At 39.1% G+C, this 16,170-nt stretch overlaps 1 protein-coding gene across 4 annotated transcripts in view; it reads right to left on the reverse strand.

The window, feature by feature from the left end:
• Positions 1-15,838, reverse strand: part of RNGTT (RNA guanylyltransferase and 5'-phosphatase) — a gene marked incomplete at its 5' end in the record, with an annotated part of 242,019 nt that extends 226,181 nt beyond the window's left edge. For 3 of the 4 annotated variants that reach the window (XM_079716218.1, XM_079716217.1, XM_079716216.1), the window contains 4 exons: positions 4,153-4,241; positions 4,332-4,435; positions 7,515-7,624; positions 15,775-15,838. In XM_079716218.1, coding sequence (XP_079572344.1) covers positions 4,153-4,241; positions 4,332-4,435; positions 7,515-7,624; positions 15,775-15,838 — 367 coding nt within the window. The remainder of the gene's footprint in view (positions 1-4,152; positions 4,242-4,331; positions 4,436-7,514; positions 7,625-15,774) is intronic. The other variant, XM_079716219.1, reaches the window with a different exon arrangement.
• Between the last annotated feature and the right edge of the window lie 332 nt (positions 15,839-16,170).

A 16,170-nucleotide genomic window follows, 5' to 3' on the forward strand; every position in this document is an offset into this window, starting at 1 on the left:
TTCCACTTCAATCCTCATGAAGAGAACCCCTACCAGTGATATAAAACAAATAATATATAGTAACATATAATATATTGTAGCACAGTTCTATAATTTTTTTTATAACCCATAAAACACTCAATTTAGAAAATATCTCCATCAGTTCTTCTAAGAATACAACCAGACAATTTATAACAAGGGTTGACTTGGGAGTATTAATCTTCCTGAAATCAGGATATCTGATTCCAGATGTTAAGTGTTCTTGAAGTTCTTCTTGAATTCTTCTTCTTTACCCCTACAATGGCTTCTCTCGGATGAAAAAAGTTGTTTTTAATTGTTCAAATAAAGGTCTCAATGCTATTTTAAGCTGTATATGTTCTAGTTGTACCCTAAATATGTGTGTATTTGTTACATATATTCATGTGAATGTGTAAATATATACACATATACATATCACAATACCATGTCATATAGTCCCATATTATTGTTCTTCTGTTAAATAAATTGCATACTGTACAATATAAATGATCTGCTTCTATCAGAGGTGTAAGCTGTTTCCAGTTTTTTAATTACAAATGAAGATGTGATTAAATTTCTTTCTCATAAATTTTTATGTCCATCTCTGACTACTTCCTTTAAATAAATTCTTAAATGTGGCCCTGACAAGTCAAAGTGTGTGAACACTTTTAAGGATCTGGAGAAATATCACCAAATTGGCCCTCCAGAGAGGGTGTACCAATTAACACTCAAATTAATAATGTATAAGTACATCCACTTTATCCAAAGCTTGACATTATGATTCTTTTTTAATCTTTGCCAATTTGATGGGGGAAGGTAACGACATATATTTTAATTTGTATCTCTTGTTAACAAGTGAGAATGAAAATTTTTTTCATGTTTCTTGGCTATTCGTAATTCATTTCTTATAAATTTCATTTTCATTGTTTTCCATATTTTTCTATGGAGGAATGCCTCTTTTGCCTGTTGGATTATAAAATCTTTTTGTATATAAGAATATTAACTTTTATCTGTCATATATGCTTCAAATATTGCTCCCAATTAGTCAAATATCTTTTTGCTGTTTCTGTTGTGTTTTATAATACAGAATTTATTTTTCATTTTTATGTGGTCACTCTAGAAACCAGTGTAGCAAGTAATTAGAGATTTGGACTTTGAAGTAAGAAACCGGACTACAAACCTGGCTTAACCACTTATCAGATGTGTTACAATGGAAAAACTATACTTAATTTCTCTGAGATTCAGTTTTCTTATCTGTAAAATACGGATACTGCCACATACTACACAGAGTTGTTATGAGGATTACATTCATTCATTCCTTCATTCATTCATTCAGAGTTTCCCACCAAGTCTGCCAGGCAAATAATAAGCATTCATTAATTCCAGCTGTTACTATTACCAATGAATAGACATTTTAATTTTTGACAGCAGTTTTCAAATTAAAGTGTACATAAAAATCACCTAAGACCCTTGTTTTAAAAACAATTAGATCCCTAGGCTTCATTCCCAGAGGTTTTGATCATACAAGTCCAGTACAGGGCCCTAAAGCATGCATTTCTAATAAACATCCTCAGGTGATTCCGATGCAGGTGGTCTAGGAACACGGCTTAAAAAATAACTGTTTATGGATTCTGCCTTTGATGATAAACTCAGAATACCCTTTCTTAGCTCAGAGTTAAATAAGTACTGACCTATATTTCTCCTATATTATTATGGGTCCTTTCAAAAATATTTGATCCATCTAAAATATATTTTATTATACAGTTGGCTAATTGTCTCATAACCATTTGTTGAATAATCACACCTTCCCTCTCTGATGTGAAAAACATCTCTACCACTAGGAAACCACTGTAGTTTCCATTGCTTTACCATATGCTTGGATAACTGGTAAGGAAAATCCCCTTGTTACTTTTGTCTTTCAAAATTTTCTTGCTCATAATTTCACCTGTTTGATTTGCCAAACAATTGTAAACATTAAAAATTGGAAATTGGGCTTCCCTGGTGGTGCAGTGGTTGAGAGTCCACCTGCCGATGCAGGGGACACGGGTTCGTGCCCCAGTCTGGGAAGATCCCACATGCCGCGGAGCGGCTGGGCCCGTGAGCCATGGCCGCTGAGCCTGCGCATCCGGAGCCTGTGCTCCGCAACGGGAGAGGCCACAACACTGAGAGGCCCGCGTACCGCAAAAAAAAAAAAAAAAAACTGGAAATTAATTTGGAAACAGTGAATCTCCATTTCTTCAAGTCTTTTAACAACCAAGTACAATTTTCTTAATTTAGAACTCCTACATTTCTTAATAACTTTATTCCTTGGTGTTTTGTACTTTACAGAAGACAAGTAGTTTAGAGTGTGAACTCTAAACTTTACCTAGGATCTTATCTAAGCTGTAACCCTTAGATCTTATCTTAGGATCTGATCTAAGCTATAACCCTTACTAGTTATGTGAATGACCTTAAGTCACTTAACCTTCCCAAGCCTCAGTTTCTTATCATAAAATGGGGGGTGACAATAACATCTACCTAATAGTATTGAGAAGAAAATGAGACAATGTATGTAAAATGATTTACAGAGTGACTAGCAGAGAGAAATGTTCGATAAATGTTAGCCAATATTATTAATGGTAAGATTAATGAGACCATTCTCTAACTATACTTTCTAACTAGTTATTGCTTGTTCGCAGGAAAGTTGCTGATGTTTTCCTATTTATCTGTACCCAAATACATCCCCTGAACTTTCCTACTATTCCTAAAATTTTTTCAGTTAATTCTCTGAATGGGGAAAATAGTAGCTGCTTATAATTTTAAAAAAGAAGAAATCACAAAAGAAAATATATTAACAACAAAAGCTTTTAAATATTACAAAAAAACTTAAAAGGCAAATGAATTGGAAAAAATTTCCAATAGTACATATAAGTTAATTTATGGCATCTAACTATCAGGCGAAAAAATTATTCAACATATTGTGCTGAAACAAATGACTGACTATATAGAAAACATTTAGATTGGATCCTCAATTCAAACCATATGCCAATATAAATAGCAGAAGGAACAAAGAACCAAAACTAAAAATCACAAACCTTAAAAGTTCTAGAAGACCACTCCTGGCAACATTTTTCGTAATAGCAAAAAGAACTGAAAATAACCCAAATGTCACTTTAAGTAATTATCATTTCAAGAAAATTTACTCATTTGTTACATTTATGTTTATTGGCTTCCTTCCCCCGCTTCCCCAATCCCCTTTTTTGTTTTCTCCCTGAGCTGTTCCAAGAGCCTGTACCTAGCAAAGAGTAGCAATCAATAAATATCTGCTGAAAGAACTGTCCATCAATAGGAAAGTGGATAAACTATAATACATCCATACAATGGAATACTACACAGCAGCAAATAAACAACAGTTACATACATCACCATGGATCACTCCCAGAAACACAATACTGAGTGAAAAAAGAAAGGTTCAGAATGATACATACAATATAAAATTCAAAGTTATAAAAAATAAATATACATATAGTGTTTAAGTTTAAGATACAGTTTCCCAACAGTACAACTGAAGAGAGGCAATTAGGGCTTTATCATGAAAAATTTTTTAATTACAAAAATACATTTATTTTGGGACTTCCCTAGTGGCACAGTAGCCAATGCAGGGGATATGGGTTCGATCCCTGGTCTGGGAGGACCCCACATGCCGTGGAGCAACTAAGCCCGTGCGCCACAACTACTGAGCCTGCGCTCTAGAGCCCGCGAGTCACAACTACTGAGCCCATGTGTCACAACTACTGAAGCTTGCGTGCCTAGAGCCCGTGCTCTGCAACAAGAGAAGCCACCACAATGAGAAGCCCACGCACCGCAGTGAAGTGTAGCCCCGGCTCGCCACAACCAGAGAAAGCCCACACACAGCAACGAAGACCCAATGCAGCCAAAAATAATGAACAAAGAAAATTAATTAATTTTTTAAAAAGAAAATTTTTTAAATTCTTAAAAAAAAAATACATTTATTTTATAGTTCACAAAAGTTAGTCTACTACTTTAGTAAACGCTTCTTGGTGATGACTTAAAAAAGAAAAAAAAACTTCCATATCAACTCACTTGTAAAAAAGAAAATGGAAACCCAGTCACAAAAGAAAATATTCAACATTGGTAAAGTGAAGCCAAACATACCTATAAGTTCAGGCGGGTTTCTTTCATTAAACCGCTCACATAGACGAATAAATGTCTCGGTATTCTCCGTTGTAGGGCACTCACCATGTCTAGTAATACAGAAACATTTTTTTTTTAAGAAGAGATTACAGATTTCAGCAGAAGGTTTAAATATTAAGGAATCTTAATGCATGACTTACCCTTTACACTGAAGTTTTATATATTTGATTCCTTCTTTTTCTATGTCATTTCTGTCATAGAATCTTGAAGTATTTGTCAGGTCCACCAACAAGCCCATTTTAACCTTAAAAAAGAAAGAAAGAAAAAAGCACAGATTTACTGGTAACTGAATTTGTACCAAATCAAACTGACTAAATGGCAGTATTCCAGGACAGTTCATTCAACTACACTAAGGGAGATTTTAGGTTCACTCTGCCAATGAACTATTAATAACAATGAATATCACTTATCCAAGTCTCATTCAAGACATAGAACTTAGGCACTAAATAAAATAAATGAACCCCCAAACTAATGATGAAACAAGAACATAAGCAAAACAGACTCCACTTCAACATTACAAAAGTGTACCTAAAAAAGCAAACACTGATGTAGTTTTCTGCATCTGTCACTGTCCACCTATGATTTCCTAGACAAGAAGCTAGAACAGGGATATCATCTATCTGAAACACACCCCAACCAAAGCTCCAGGCACTCAATAACCCAGCACTCCGAGCAGTCATCACTACAGCACGTTAGGCAGTTAAATTCTCAAGTGAGTACACAGGGCAAAGAGTGTGTATAGTCAAAATTCCCTTGTAAATCCCTTAAATAATCAATAAAGAACAGTACACATGGCCGTATTTGTGCATCTCATTGAAGACTTACTCCCATTCCTCAGCCAGTTTTTCTTCCTGTATTGGAACAAAAATCATTATTTCTTCTGTTGAGCAGTAACTGAAGTAGTTGGCTTGTGTTAGGGGGCCACAGGTTTGAAAAATCTTGAACAACCAGAATCATATTCAGCCTTGAAAGATATGCACACTGGAACTGAGCCAAGTAAAAGAACAGTGAATCCAAACATCTTCCACCTCATTCTGAAGTATATACTCTCTGAGAAGAATGGCAAGAGAAACAACCTGTACTTTTTAAACTGTTATTTTTCTGTCTTTTGTTGTTACTGCTTTTATTGAGTACCTATTGTTGCGTTTGCCTAAAGGAGACTGGTCTACATGATAATTCAACTCCATTGTTATCGGGGGGGAGGGAATGGCAAAAACATTTAAATTTCAAACATCACAAAACAGACAAAATTGTGCACTTCTAAAATATAACTAGCTGCCTTAATGTGCTCTATGGATTTCTCCAGATTTCTTAGCTCATGTATGGATAACAGACAGCTCTTCCAGTCAAGCACCCTCTCACTTCCCCAGGAAATGTATTTTTTACGGCATTTTTTGTACTATCTGCACCCCTGGGCCTACTTCTCTTCTCTTCCCACATAGGCTTCTTCAGTGATCTTAATTCCTTCAGAGGATATATATTGCCAAATGCAAAGATTTAGATGCCATACTACAGCTTTTCACTAGTTAGAATTAGAACCCATTTTGTTTGTCTTCAGGTCCAAAATAAGAAGTGAATGAAAAGTGGGGATGAGCAAGAAAATATGAATTTTCTAAATACATACGAATACTTCAGAAACCAAGAAACTGTACTGCATGACTTAGCTGCCCTGAGCCCGAATATATGTATGTGTGTAAATGTGTGTCTGTGTGTGTGATGTGTCTGTGTGAATAATGTGTTTGGGTGTGAATGTGTCCATCAGTATACACATATACTCATAAATATTATTATATATACATAATTATTTTTCCTTATAGATTCCCAATCCATGAAATAAGGATAATTATAGTATCCACCTCATACAGTTGTTGTGAGATTTAAATGAAGTCCTTACTCTGTGCCAAGCACTATTCTGTGTGCTTTAAATGCACTAACTTTATTTGCAAGTGAGAAAACTAAAACATGAGGAGATTATGTAACTTGACCACAAAGCTTAAGTGGCAAACCAGAAATCAAACCCAGGCTAATTGGTGCTAAGCCCAAGCTCTTACACTCTACCTAGGAAATAGTTAATGCTCTATAAATGTTAACTATGACTTTCAAAATGTATATTAATAATGAAGATAAAAATTAAAAGTTTACAAGTAAGCTAAACTAAAAGATATAAACAAATAACGACCCAAAACTACACCGAGAATAGGGATGAGTAACAGGTTATCAAAAACTAAGTGGCATCTTTACCATCCCATAATAAGAGACTTGCACATAATGGGTACCAATATTTGTTGAATGTACTGAGAGAGCATACAATAACAGACCACCAAGAGTCTAAAACAGAAGAGAACAATGGTTGGTGTTATGGGTTGAATTATGCCCCGTAAAAACATATATTCAAGACCTAACTTCCGGTACCTAATGTATAGATTCATGGTGGTAGTTACAGAACTATTCCTTCTCCACAAAGGAACTCCCTCATGCTACCCCTTTACCGTCAAACCCTCTTCCCACCCCCATCCCTGTACGCTGGCACCTGCTAACTTATTCTCTATCTCGGCAGAGAAGAGATAGTTCTGTATATAGAACTCTATGTACTATTTTTGCAACTTCCTCTGAGTCAGTTAATTATTTCAAAATAAAAGTTTATTTTAAAAAGCCACCTGCAGGGGCTTCCCTGGTGGTGCAGTGGTTAAGAATCCACCTGCCAAGGCAGGGGACACGGGTTCGAGCCCTGGTCCGGGAAGATCCCACATGCCGCGGAGCAACTAAGCCCATGCGCCACAACTACTGAGCCTGCGCTCTAGAGCCCGCAAGCCACAATTACTGAGCCCGTATGCCACATCTACTGAAGCCCACATGCCTAGAGCCTGTGCTCCACAACGAGAGAAGCCACTGCAATGAGAAGCCCACGCACCACAACGAAGAGTAGCCCCCGCTCACCGCAACTAGAGAAAGCCCACGCACAGCAAGAAAGACCCAATTCATCCCTAAATAAATTAATTAATTAATTAATTTAAAAAAAATAAAAAGCCACCTGTAGAACAAGAAAGGAATAAAGTATGTTAAATCAATATCAAAAATGTTTTGTTTTGGGCTTCCCTGGTGGCGCAGTGGTTGAGAGTCCGCCTGCCGATGCAGGGGACACAGGTTTGTGCCCCGGTCCGGGAAGATCCCACATGCCGCAGAGCGGCTGGGCCCATGAGCCATGGCCGCTGAGCCTGCACGTCCGGAGACTGTGCTCCGCAACAGGAGAGGCCACAACAGTGAGAGGCCCGCGTACCGCAAAGAAAGAAGAAGAAGAAAAAAAAAAATGTTTTGTTTCTTACCTTCAGACTCTTCAGATAATTTGAAAGCATACTGGGATGGAACCGATTTTCTTCAGCAACTTGACTGTCATATCTTGGTCCTAACATTGTCTTCAGAGGTAAAAATCTTCCTAAATAACATGAAGATAGGTAATAATTTTCAATAATGAAAATGTTCCAGGTTAAAACTCTATAATTAGCAATTCTCAAAATCACTTTCTAACAATGTTTTAAATGGAATTTAAAAGAGTATTCATGAAATACTCTCAACCTACACTATATTTTCAAAAGGCACTGCCTTGGAACTTTTAAAGACAACATAAATTCTAGAAATTGATAATCAAATATAATAGCAAAAGAAAAAATTACCAGTGAATGGAACTTCCACAAAGACTCTTAAGTTCTAAACCACTATATTAAAAAGTTATTGCCTTAAAAGCTTTAAAGATATAGCACTAGAAAACTGATAATGAAGTGAATTAAATCAATTCTTTGAAATTCCTATCATACTTTTTTAATATGAAATTGGAACCTTCTCCATCTTATAACCTTATCCTACATCTCAGGAGAAGGATCATGCTGAGAAGCATACTAACCAAAATCACACTCCAAATATATCAGTGATTCTAATTTCAGCAAGACTGACTGACTTTTGGCCTTTTTTTTCCTGAATCACCGTATAAACACAAGGGAGGTCATCTTCTAAAATCACCTATTTTAGCTGATTTATATTATACAATCAGTAAGAATAAATATCTACCTAAAACAATATCTAAGTGAAGTCTTAACATCTGTCCAGAGGCTTTAAACAAAATTCATAAAAACACCATTTTTTTCTATTTTTATTTTCTACAGAACCAATCAAGATCACCAGTAACCTCCATGTTGCTAAGTCCAGTGGTCAACTCTCAGTTCTCAATAATTGATCATTTTTTAATTCAAGAGGGAGCTCTTGAATCGCTTTTTTCACGTGGCTTCCAGGATACTACATCCTCCTGTTTTCCTCCCCTCTCTCTGGCCTCTCCTTCTCAGCCTGCTTTACTGGCTCCTCTTTATCTCCCCGGCCCCTCTATGTTTTGTCCCAGGGCTCTGTCCTTGCACCTCCTTTCTAACTACATTCACTACCTTGGTGTCTCATCTAGTCTCACAGCTTTAAAAGCCATCGGTGTGCTAATGACAGACAAATGTGTATCTCCAGGCCAAACCACTCCCTTCACTCTAGAATCAAATATCAAATTGCCTACCTGACTTAGTCTCTACTTGATGTCTAAAAAACATCTGAGACTTGATATCCAAATCTGAGCTCTCAATCTTCAAACTCTTCTCATGGTCTTCCCCATCTCAGCAAATGGTAACACCATTTTTTTAGTAGTTCAGGCCAAAACCTTTGGCGTTATCCTTGACCCCTCTCTTTCTTACACACCCCACACCCAATCCATCAGCAAATCCTATCAGATCTCTCTTCAGAATATATCCAGGATCTGACCACTTCTCACCACTTCTACCATCATCTCACCTAGATTATTATGCTTCATTTAGTTTATTTAACAGATATTTAATGAGTGCCTATTATGTACCAGGCATTATTCTAGGTGCACAGACTATATAAGTGAAAAGAAAAAAACAAACAGATAAAAATCCCTGCCCTCATGAAGCCTATATTCTATCAGGTAAAGATAAACCACAAACAACGAACATAATAAATAATAATATGGTACGTTAGAAGTTTCATCCCACTAGACCTCTCTCCTTCTCACTGCCGTCTCAGAGGCCCGATTCTCTTTCCTCTACATACCCTTAACCTCCGTGCTCCTCCCCAGCTGCTCAGTCACGCTCTCCTGAGAAAAACCCAGACCTCGATAAACCCAACCACCTGATTTCTTTGCGCCTACACCTACACAGCTCAAGGTGCCTAGAGAAAATCTCAGAGCACAGCAGAAGGGTGACAATATACATCATAATCATCCATCTCAAAGGCAATCCTACGCTTCACATCTTTTCCTCATTCATAAAATATACCAAGCTCCCTACCCCCTTCTCAACGGATGGCTTTGTGTTATAGTGTACTGAAAAGAAAAAGGAGAAAGAAGCAACTTTATGTGTTTAACACATACCAAACAATGTTTAAAACATTTTACACAGATTTATTCATTTACTCCTAACATAAACATGTGTAATGTTATTATCCCCATTTTACAGATGAGGAAACCAAGGCAAGAGAGATTAAGTGACTTGCCCACTGTCACACTTCTAGTAAATGAGAGAACAGTGATCCAAACCCAGGTGACCTGGTCGTAGGGTCCATGGAAATAATTGCTATTCAACAATGCCTCTCCACCACCAGGTAGAAACTTGCCTCACCTTTGTAGTTACAAACCTTTCTGTATCTGAGTCCATTTTCTCTTTCATCCCCTGTCCTTACTCCCATTAAAGGCAAATGCCCTCCCTTCTGCTCTGGATTCTTTCCATTTTGCACTCACAAGGACCATCAATCAACTCTTCCTCCCTTCCATGTTGCTACCAACTTTTCTAGTATCTTAACATCTCAGCAGCATCTCATACATCTGGCAACTCCTTCCTTCTTGAAAAATTCTCGTCTTCCATATCACCATACTCCTTTAGTTTCTACCACCCACCTAACACCACCCCCAATTTCTAGCCATTCTTTCTCAACTTCTTTGTTCCCTCTACCCAATTTCTTTTTTTTCTTTTTCTTTTTTTTTTTTTTTTTAGTTGCAGCACGTGGGATCTCTGTTGCGGCACGCAGGATCTTTGCTGCGGCACGTGGGATCTTTAGCTGTGGCATGCGAACTCTTAGTTGCGGCATGTGGGATCTAGTTCCCTGACCAGGGATCAAACACGGGGCCCATGCACTGGGAGCACAGAGTCTTAGCCACTGGACCACCAGGGAAGTCCCTACCCAACTTCTAAAGAGCAGGTTTTGGTAAGGGGGGGTTCCATCCTGGGCCTTGTCTTCTATTCTTTCTACATTCTCTGCCTGAAAGGTCTTTTCCACTGCCATGGCAGGAACAATGCTATGTGTTCATCAAACTCCAATTACTTTCCTATTTCGCGGCACGCAGGAAGACTACATTTCTCAGCTTCTCTTGTAATTTGGTGAGGGCCATATGACTGGACTCTGACCAATGGGATATGGGCAGAAGTGAGATATAACACCACCCCAAGAGCACCCACTCCTGCTCTTCCCCTTCCATGGCAACCTTGCAGGTCATATGTTTAAGAGGACAGCATCACAAGATAGGAAGAGCCCAGAGAGTCACCACTTGGAGAAGAGTTGCCGAGGAAAGCTGCCTGATACACAATGCATTGTGATATGAGCAAGAAATAAACACAGTATGTTGACTGGAACCCCTGAGTTTGGGGAGTTGTTTGTCAGAGAAACTAGCATTACTTATCCTGACTAATCAAATACCATGACTTTAAATATTGTCTGTATGCCGATGATCCTTAAATGTACGTGTCCAACTCAAACTTGTTTGAATTCCAAACCATATATCCAACTGTGTACTCAACATCTCTACCTGAGCAATCTGGATCTTTGTTTTTTTTTTAACATCTTTATTGGAGTATAATTGCTTTACAATGGTGTGTTAGTTTCTGCTGTATAACAAAGTGATTCAGCTAGTATACATATACCCCCATATCCCCTCCCTCTTGTGTCTCCCTCCCACCCTCCCGATCCCCCCTCTCTAGGTGGTCACAAAGCACTGAGCTGATCTCCCTGTGCTATGCAGCTGCTTCCCTCTAGCTATCTATTTTACATTTGGTAGTGTATATAAGTCCATGCTGCTCTGTCACTTCGTCCCAGCTTACCCTTCCCCCTCCCCGTGTCCTCAAGTCCATTCTCTACGTCTGCGCCTTTATTCCTGTCCTGCCCCTAGGTTCTTCAGAACCTTTTTTTTTTTTTTAGATTCCATATATATGTGTTAGCATACGGTATTTGTTTTTCTTTTTCTGACTTACTTCACTCTGTATGACAGACCCTAGGTCCATCCTCCTCACTACAAATAACTCAATTTCGTTTCTTTTTATGGTTGAGTAATATTCCATTGTATGTATGTGCCACGTCTTCTTTATCCATTCATCTGTTGATGGACACATAGCTTGCTTCCGTGTCCTGGCTATTGTAAAGAGTGCTGCAATGAACATTGTGGAACGTGTCTCTTTTTGAATTATGGTTTTGTCAGGGTATATGCCCAGTAGTGGGACTGCTGGGTCATATGGTAGTTCTATTTTTAGTTTTCTAAGGAACCTCCATACTGTTCTCCATAGTGGCTGTATCAATTTACATTCCCACTAACAGTGCAAGGGGTTCCCTTTTCTCCACACCCTCTCCAGCATTTAAGCAATCAGGATTTTAATACTTCTTCCAACCTGCTTTCCCCCCCAATAAGCCCTAATGGTACCAATCATCCCACTGCATAAGCAGAAACTTGGGACTAAGTTTTGATGCTCTTTATCTCATTCTAAGTCCAACACCAAGTCCCGTCTATTTTCCCTCTTTAATATCTCTCAAATCAGCCTACTACTCTTCGACTCTACTTCTAAACCATCACCATTATCTTTCACTTGAACTACCATGACAAGTTCCTAACTAACCTCCCCACTTCCATCCTTGTCTCTTTCATTAAACACACAGCAATCAAAGTAAGCTTCTTTAAACTGAAGTCAAATCATCTGACCCCAATGCTTAAGAAATGGCAATGGTTTGCCAGTGCACTGTGAATGTATATAAATATTAAAACCCCTTATCACACCCTAAGCCTATACGATCCGGCTCATACTCTCCACCCTCACATCCATATCCTCACTTTCAGTCTGAGATCTCTCCATCATCATCCTATCCCAACAGAAGCCCTTCAAAAAAACAAAAAATCAAAAAACAAAGGCAACGCTCTATCTAGCAAACTTCTATTTATTCATGTTAATTCATATATACCTCCCTCTGGGAAGCCTTCCCTGATCCCCTTCTTCTTCCCTAACATCAAGGTTTATTATCTCTAGTATCCCATAATATTCTGTAATAGAGTCATTATTGACCTTGTTAAAACAGAACTGTGTTTTAAAATGATTGTTTGCTACTCACAAAATTGTGTGCTCTTTAAGGTGGGGGACTGTATCTTAATTATCTCCCAAGTCCCCAAAACCAGCACAAAGTATATACAAATATTTGCTAAGTAAAACGTCTTCAAAGTCATCACTATTATCATAAGACTGAATCATATTTATAGTCCCCCAGTTAGTTCCCAGGAGGTTCTTTATACATAGTACATATAAAATAATTTTATCTTGAATAATCAGAAGTTTGTTTTCTTCAAAGTGTTCACCTGAAATCTATCACTCAGAAGCAGGAAAAAAGAATTCTTCAGAAATAAAGCTTGGCCCTATCTCCAGGTACTCACTCTCTCACTAGAAGTCTGGTTTAATTAGAGAAGGTGACTTCAGAGTGGGACAAATTACTATTTATAATTAGTACCATCTTCTTTCTGATTCAGAAAAATTATGAACTTCTGGTACTAATAAGATTCATCCTAATGTTTACAATGAGAAAATTTAAGCAGTCATAACACATTTTCCTAAATATGCAAAATATCAAAGAAATTATACAATAAGCATAAATTACTTTTCTAATCAGAAAAAAAGAGGAAGAAAATAGGAGGTAGAAACTGGGAATGTGAATGATTCCTTATTTTTCTCTAACGCTTGCAAGAATATAGCTAGCATTTCTTATTCTACCACTATAAAACACTGCCAACCCTACATTATCTAAAATACACAATGTGTCATGAACACTTCTAGGACATAAATGTTAGAGAGATCAAATTTTAAGGAAATTCAGAAAGACTTATAAAGAATTTTATGTTGTATTCACCTTACTTTCTAATAAGGATCACAAGCCAAAGCAGAATTGATTACCAGTAAAGATCCAGTTTGGTTGTCAGGAAGCCTGGGGTTCTGTTCAGGGCCCGCAACTGCTCAGATTAGGTGAGCTTAGTGACTCACTGATCACAGTAATTAAGAGTCTATGTTTTGGGGGCTGAAATACTGTAATACAATAAAAAAGGAAAACTTTTTATTCCTGACCCTTCATCTCCAGGAGAAGGAGAAAAAAAAAAAGCACAAAACTCTATTTCTTACAGAAGTATTAAGCTGCCTGGAGCTTAGCACCTTATCTGCTGCTGTCCGCAGCAGTCAGTACCACATTTGCCCCATTCATCTAGGAAAAAGTCAGTATTCTGATATTTCTCATTGCCATCTGCAGATTATATTAAAATTCTGATTTTAAAACTGTTTTTCTAATTCCAAATAAAAAATATTCACTGGGACAAGACCTTCTTTATGATTTTGTTTTTCTCACAAATCAGTGTAGCAGGTAACTCTAATGAAAGGATCCAGGAAACATGCTGCAGGTTAAAAAAGAAGCAAGACATCTAAGTTTAGAGGTTTCTTCATAACTCCATAGAGAAAGCCACAGGTAAAAAGAAAGGATTCAACACTAAGTTAGAGATGGCAAGGGAAAAAAAGTCAAAATGTCTGAAGAGTGAGATGAATTGTAATCAATTCATCTGAAGAAAGTACAATGACTATCAAGCACAAGTGAAAATGCCTATAAAAATTGTTAGAATGTAAAAAAAAAATTATTCATTTTTGTTAAGGAAAACCATTTCCTCACCCCAAGGCTTGCTTAGATTATCTTTTATCCATCATTTATGTGGCTTTATTGACTGAGGATTTTATATAAAATGTGAAGAAAAGCTGACAAACTAGAAGAACCAGAAAACCTGAACTAAAAAATGACTAGAGAATCTTCTCTTCCAACAACTTAAAATAACTAGGCTGGGACTTCCCTTGTGGAGCAGTAGTTAAGAATTCACCTGCTTGGGCTTCCCTGGTGGTGCAGTGTTTGAGAGTCCGCCTGACGATGCAGGGGACACGGGTTCGTGCCCCGGTCCGGGAAGATCCCACATGCCGCAGAGCGACTAGGCCCGAGAGCCACAACTACTGAGCCCGCGCACCTGGAGCCTGTGCTCCGCAACGAGAGGGGCCGCGATAGTGAGAGGCCCGTGCACCGCGATGAAGAGTGGCCCCCGCTTGCCACAACTAGAGAAAGCCCTCGCACAGAAATGAAGACCCAACACAGCCATAAATAAATAAATAAATAGATAGATAGATAGCCAAGCATTTGAAGCCCTTTAAAAAAAAATGTTATGACTTGGAAAAGAGTTTGGCGGTTTTTTTAAAGGTTAAACTTACACCTACCATGCGATGCATTCCTCTCCTATAGATTTACACAGGGGAAATGAAAGCATATGTCCATACAAAGAACTGCACATGAATATTCATAGCAAGTTAGTATGCAACAGCCCAAAACTGGAAACAACCCAAAGGACCCTCAAGAAGTGAATGGACAAACTAATTTAAACTGGCGTATCCGTAACAGTGGAATACTACTCGGCAGTAAAAAGGGATGGGCTATTGATATGTACAAGCACAGCGTGAAAATCTCAAAATAATAATGCTGAGTTAAAGAAGTCAGAGACCTCCCCCCCAAAAAAGAGTATGTTTCCATTTATTTTAAAAATTATACAAAATGCAAACTAAATCTATAGTGACAGAAAGCAAATCACTGGTTGCCTGAGGGAGGCAGGGATTACAAAGGGCAGGAGGAAACCTGGAGTGGTAATGATTGTGTTTACTGCCTTGATTGTGTTTCACAGGGTGTGTGTGCGCGCCTGTGGTCCAAATTTATCAAACTGTACACTTTCAAACTGTACACCTTAAAGTCTGTTGTGTCAAACTCAAAGACGAAAAAGTCCTCAATTAAGAATCATTTAAAAAACAAAACAAAAACCTCCAGTCTCAGTGTGGATGAATTTCACCGCTGAAATTCACACCGATGAATGTCCCTCCCTTTAGCCTTCCTCTCAAAACCGACACTTGTCCCTTCCCCTTCCGAGAACCCTCAAAGGTTTACAAAACTCCTAAGCTTCAAAGTATTATTACCCACTGGGTTCTTGGGTTCTCGGCTCCTGCCACACAAAGCTCCTATCTACCTTCCCGTTCGCAATATTTAGCCTTACTGAAGAGTGACAAGTGCCCCCACTCCCTCCAGTCCAGGTTCCCAAACACTCATCCACGAAGCTTCATCGGACCGAGCACGTCTCGGTCCTGAAACACCACTACCGAAAGCTGCGCCCCCCTCAGCCCACCCCCGGACCCGCCGGTGCGCGGGGACTCGAACACCCCCCGTCCCGGTTACCTGCCACCGGCTGGCCGCGCCGCGGACAGTTTAGCCACCGCGGGGGAATCTTGTTGTGAGCCATGTCTTGGGGCCGTGCACAGCCGCCCCCTCCACCAACGCTCGCCGCGCCGCCGCCGCCGCCGCCGCCTCCTCGCGCTCCGCTCTGCTCCCGAGGTCCGAGGTACCCGAATCCCGGCCGGCGTCCGAACCCCAACCGCCCGTACCTGGGTAATGTCAGCAGCGGCGCGCCACTTCCATTCAGGTTGAACTCTAAGCGAGCCCACAATGCACCGCTACTTCCGCCCCAAAAGCCCCACCCCCTTCTTTCCGAGGTCAGAGGTGAAGAGAGACGCTGGCGGCCGGATGGGAAGGAGTTAAGGCCAAGGCGAATGGGAGGGGCGGGTCTTTCCTCGC

Source organism: Hyperoodon ampullatus (genome assembly GCF_949752795.1).
Source record: "Hyperoodon ampullatus genome assembly, chromosome: 12".
Classification (NCBI taxonomy): domain Eukaryota; kingdom Metazoa; phylum Chordata; class Mammalia; order Artiodactyla; family Ziphiidae; genus Hyperoodon; species Hyperoodon ampullatus.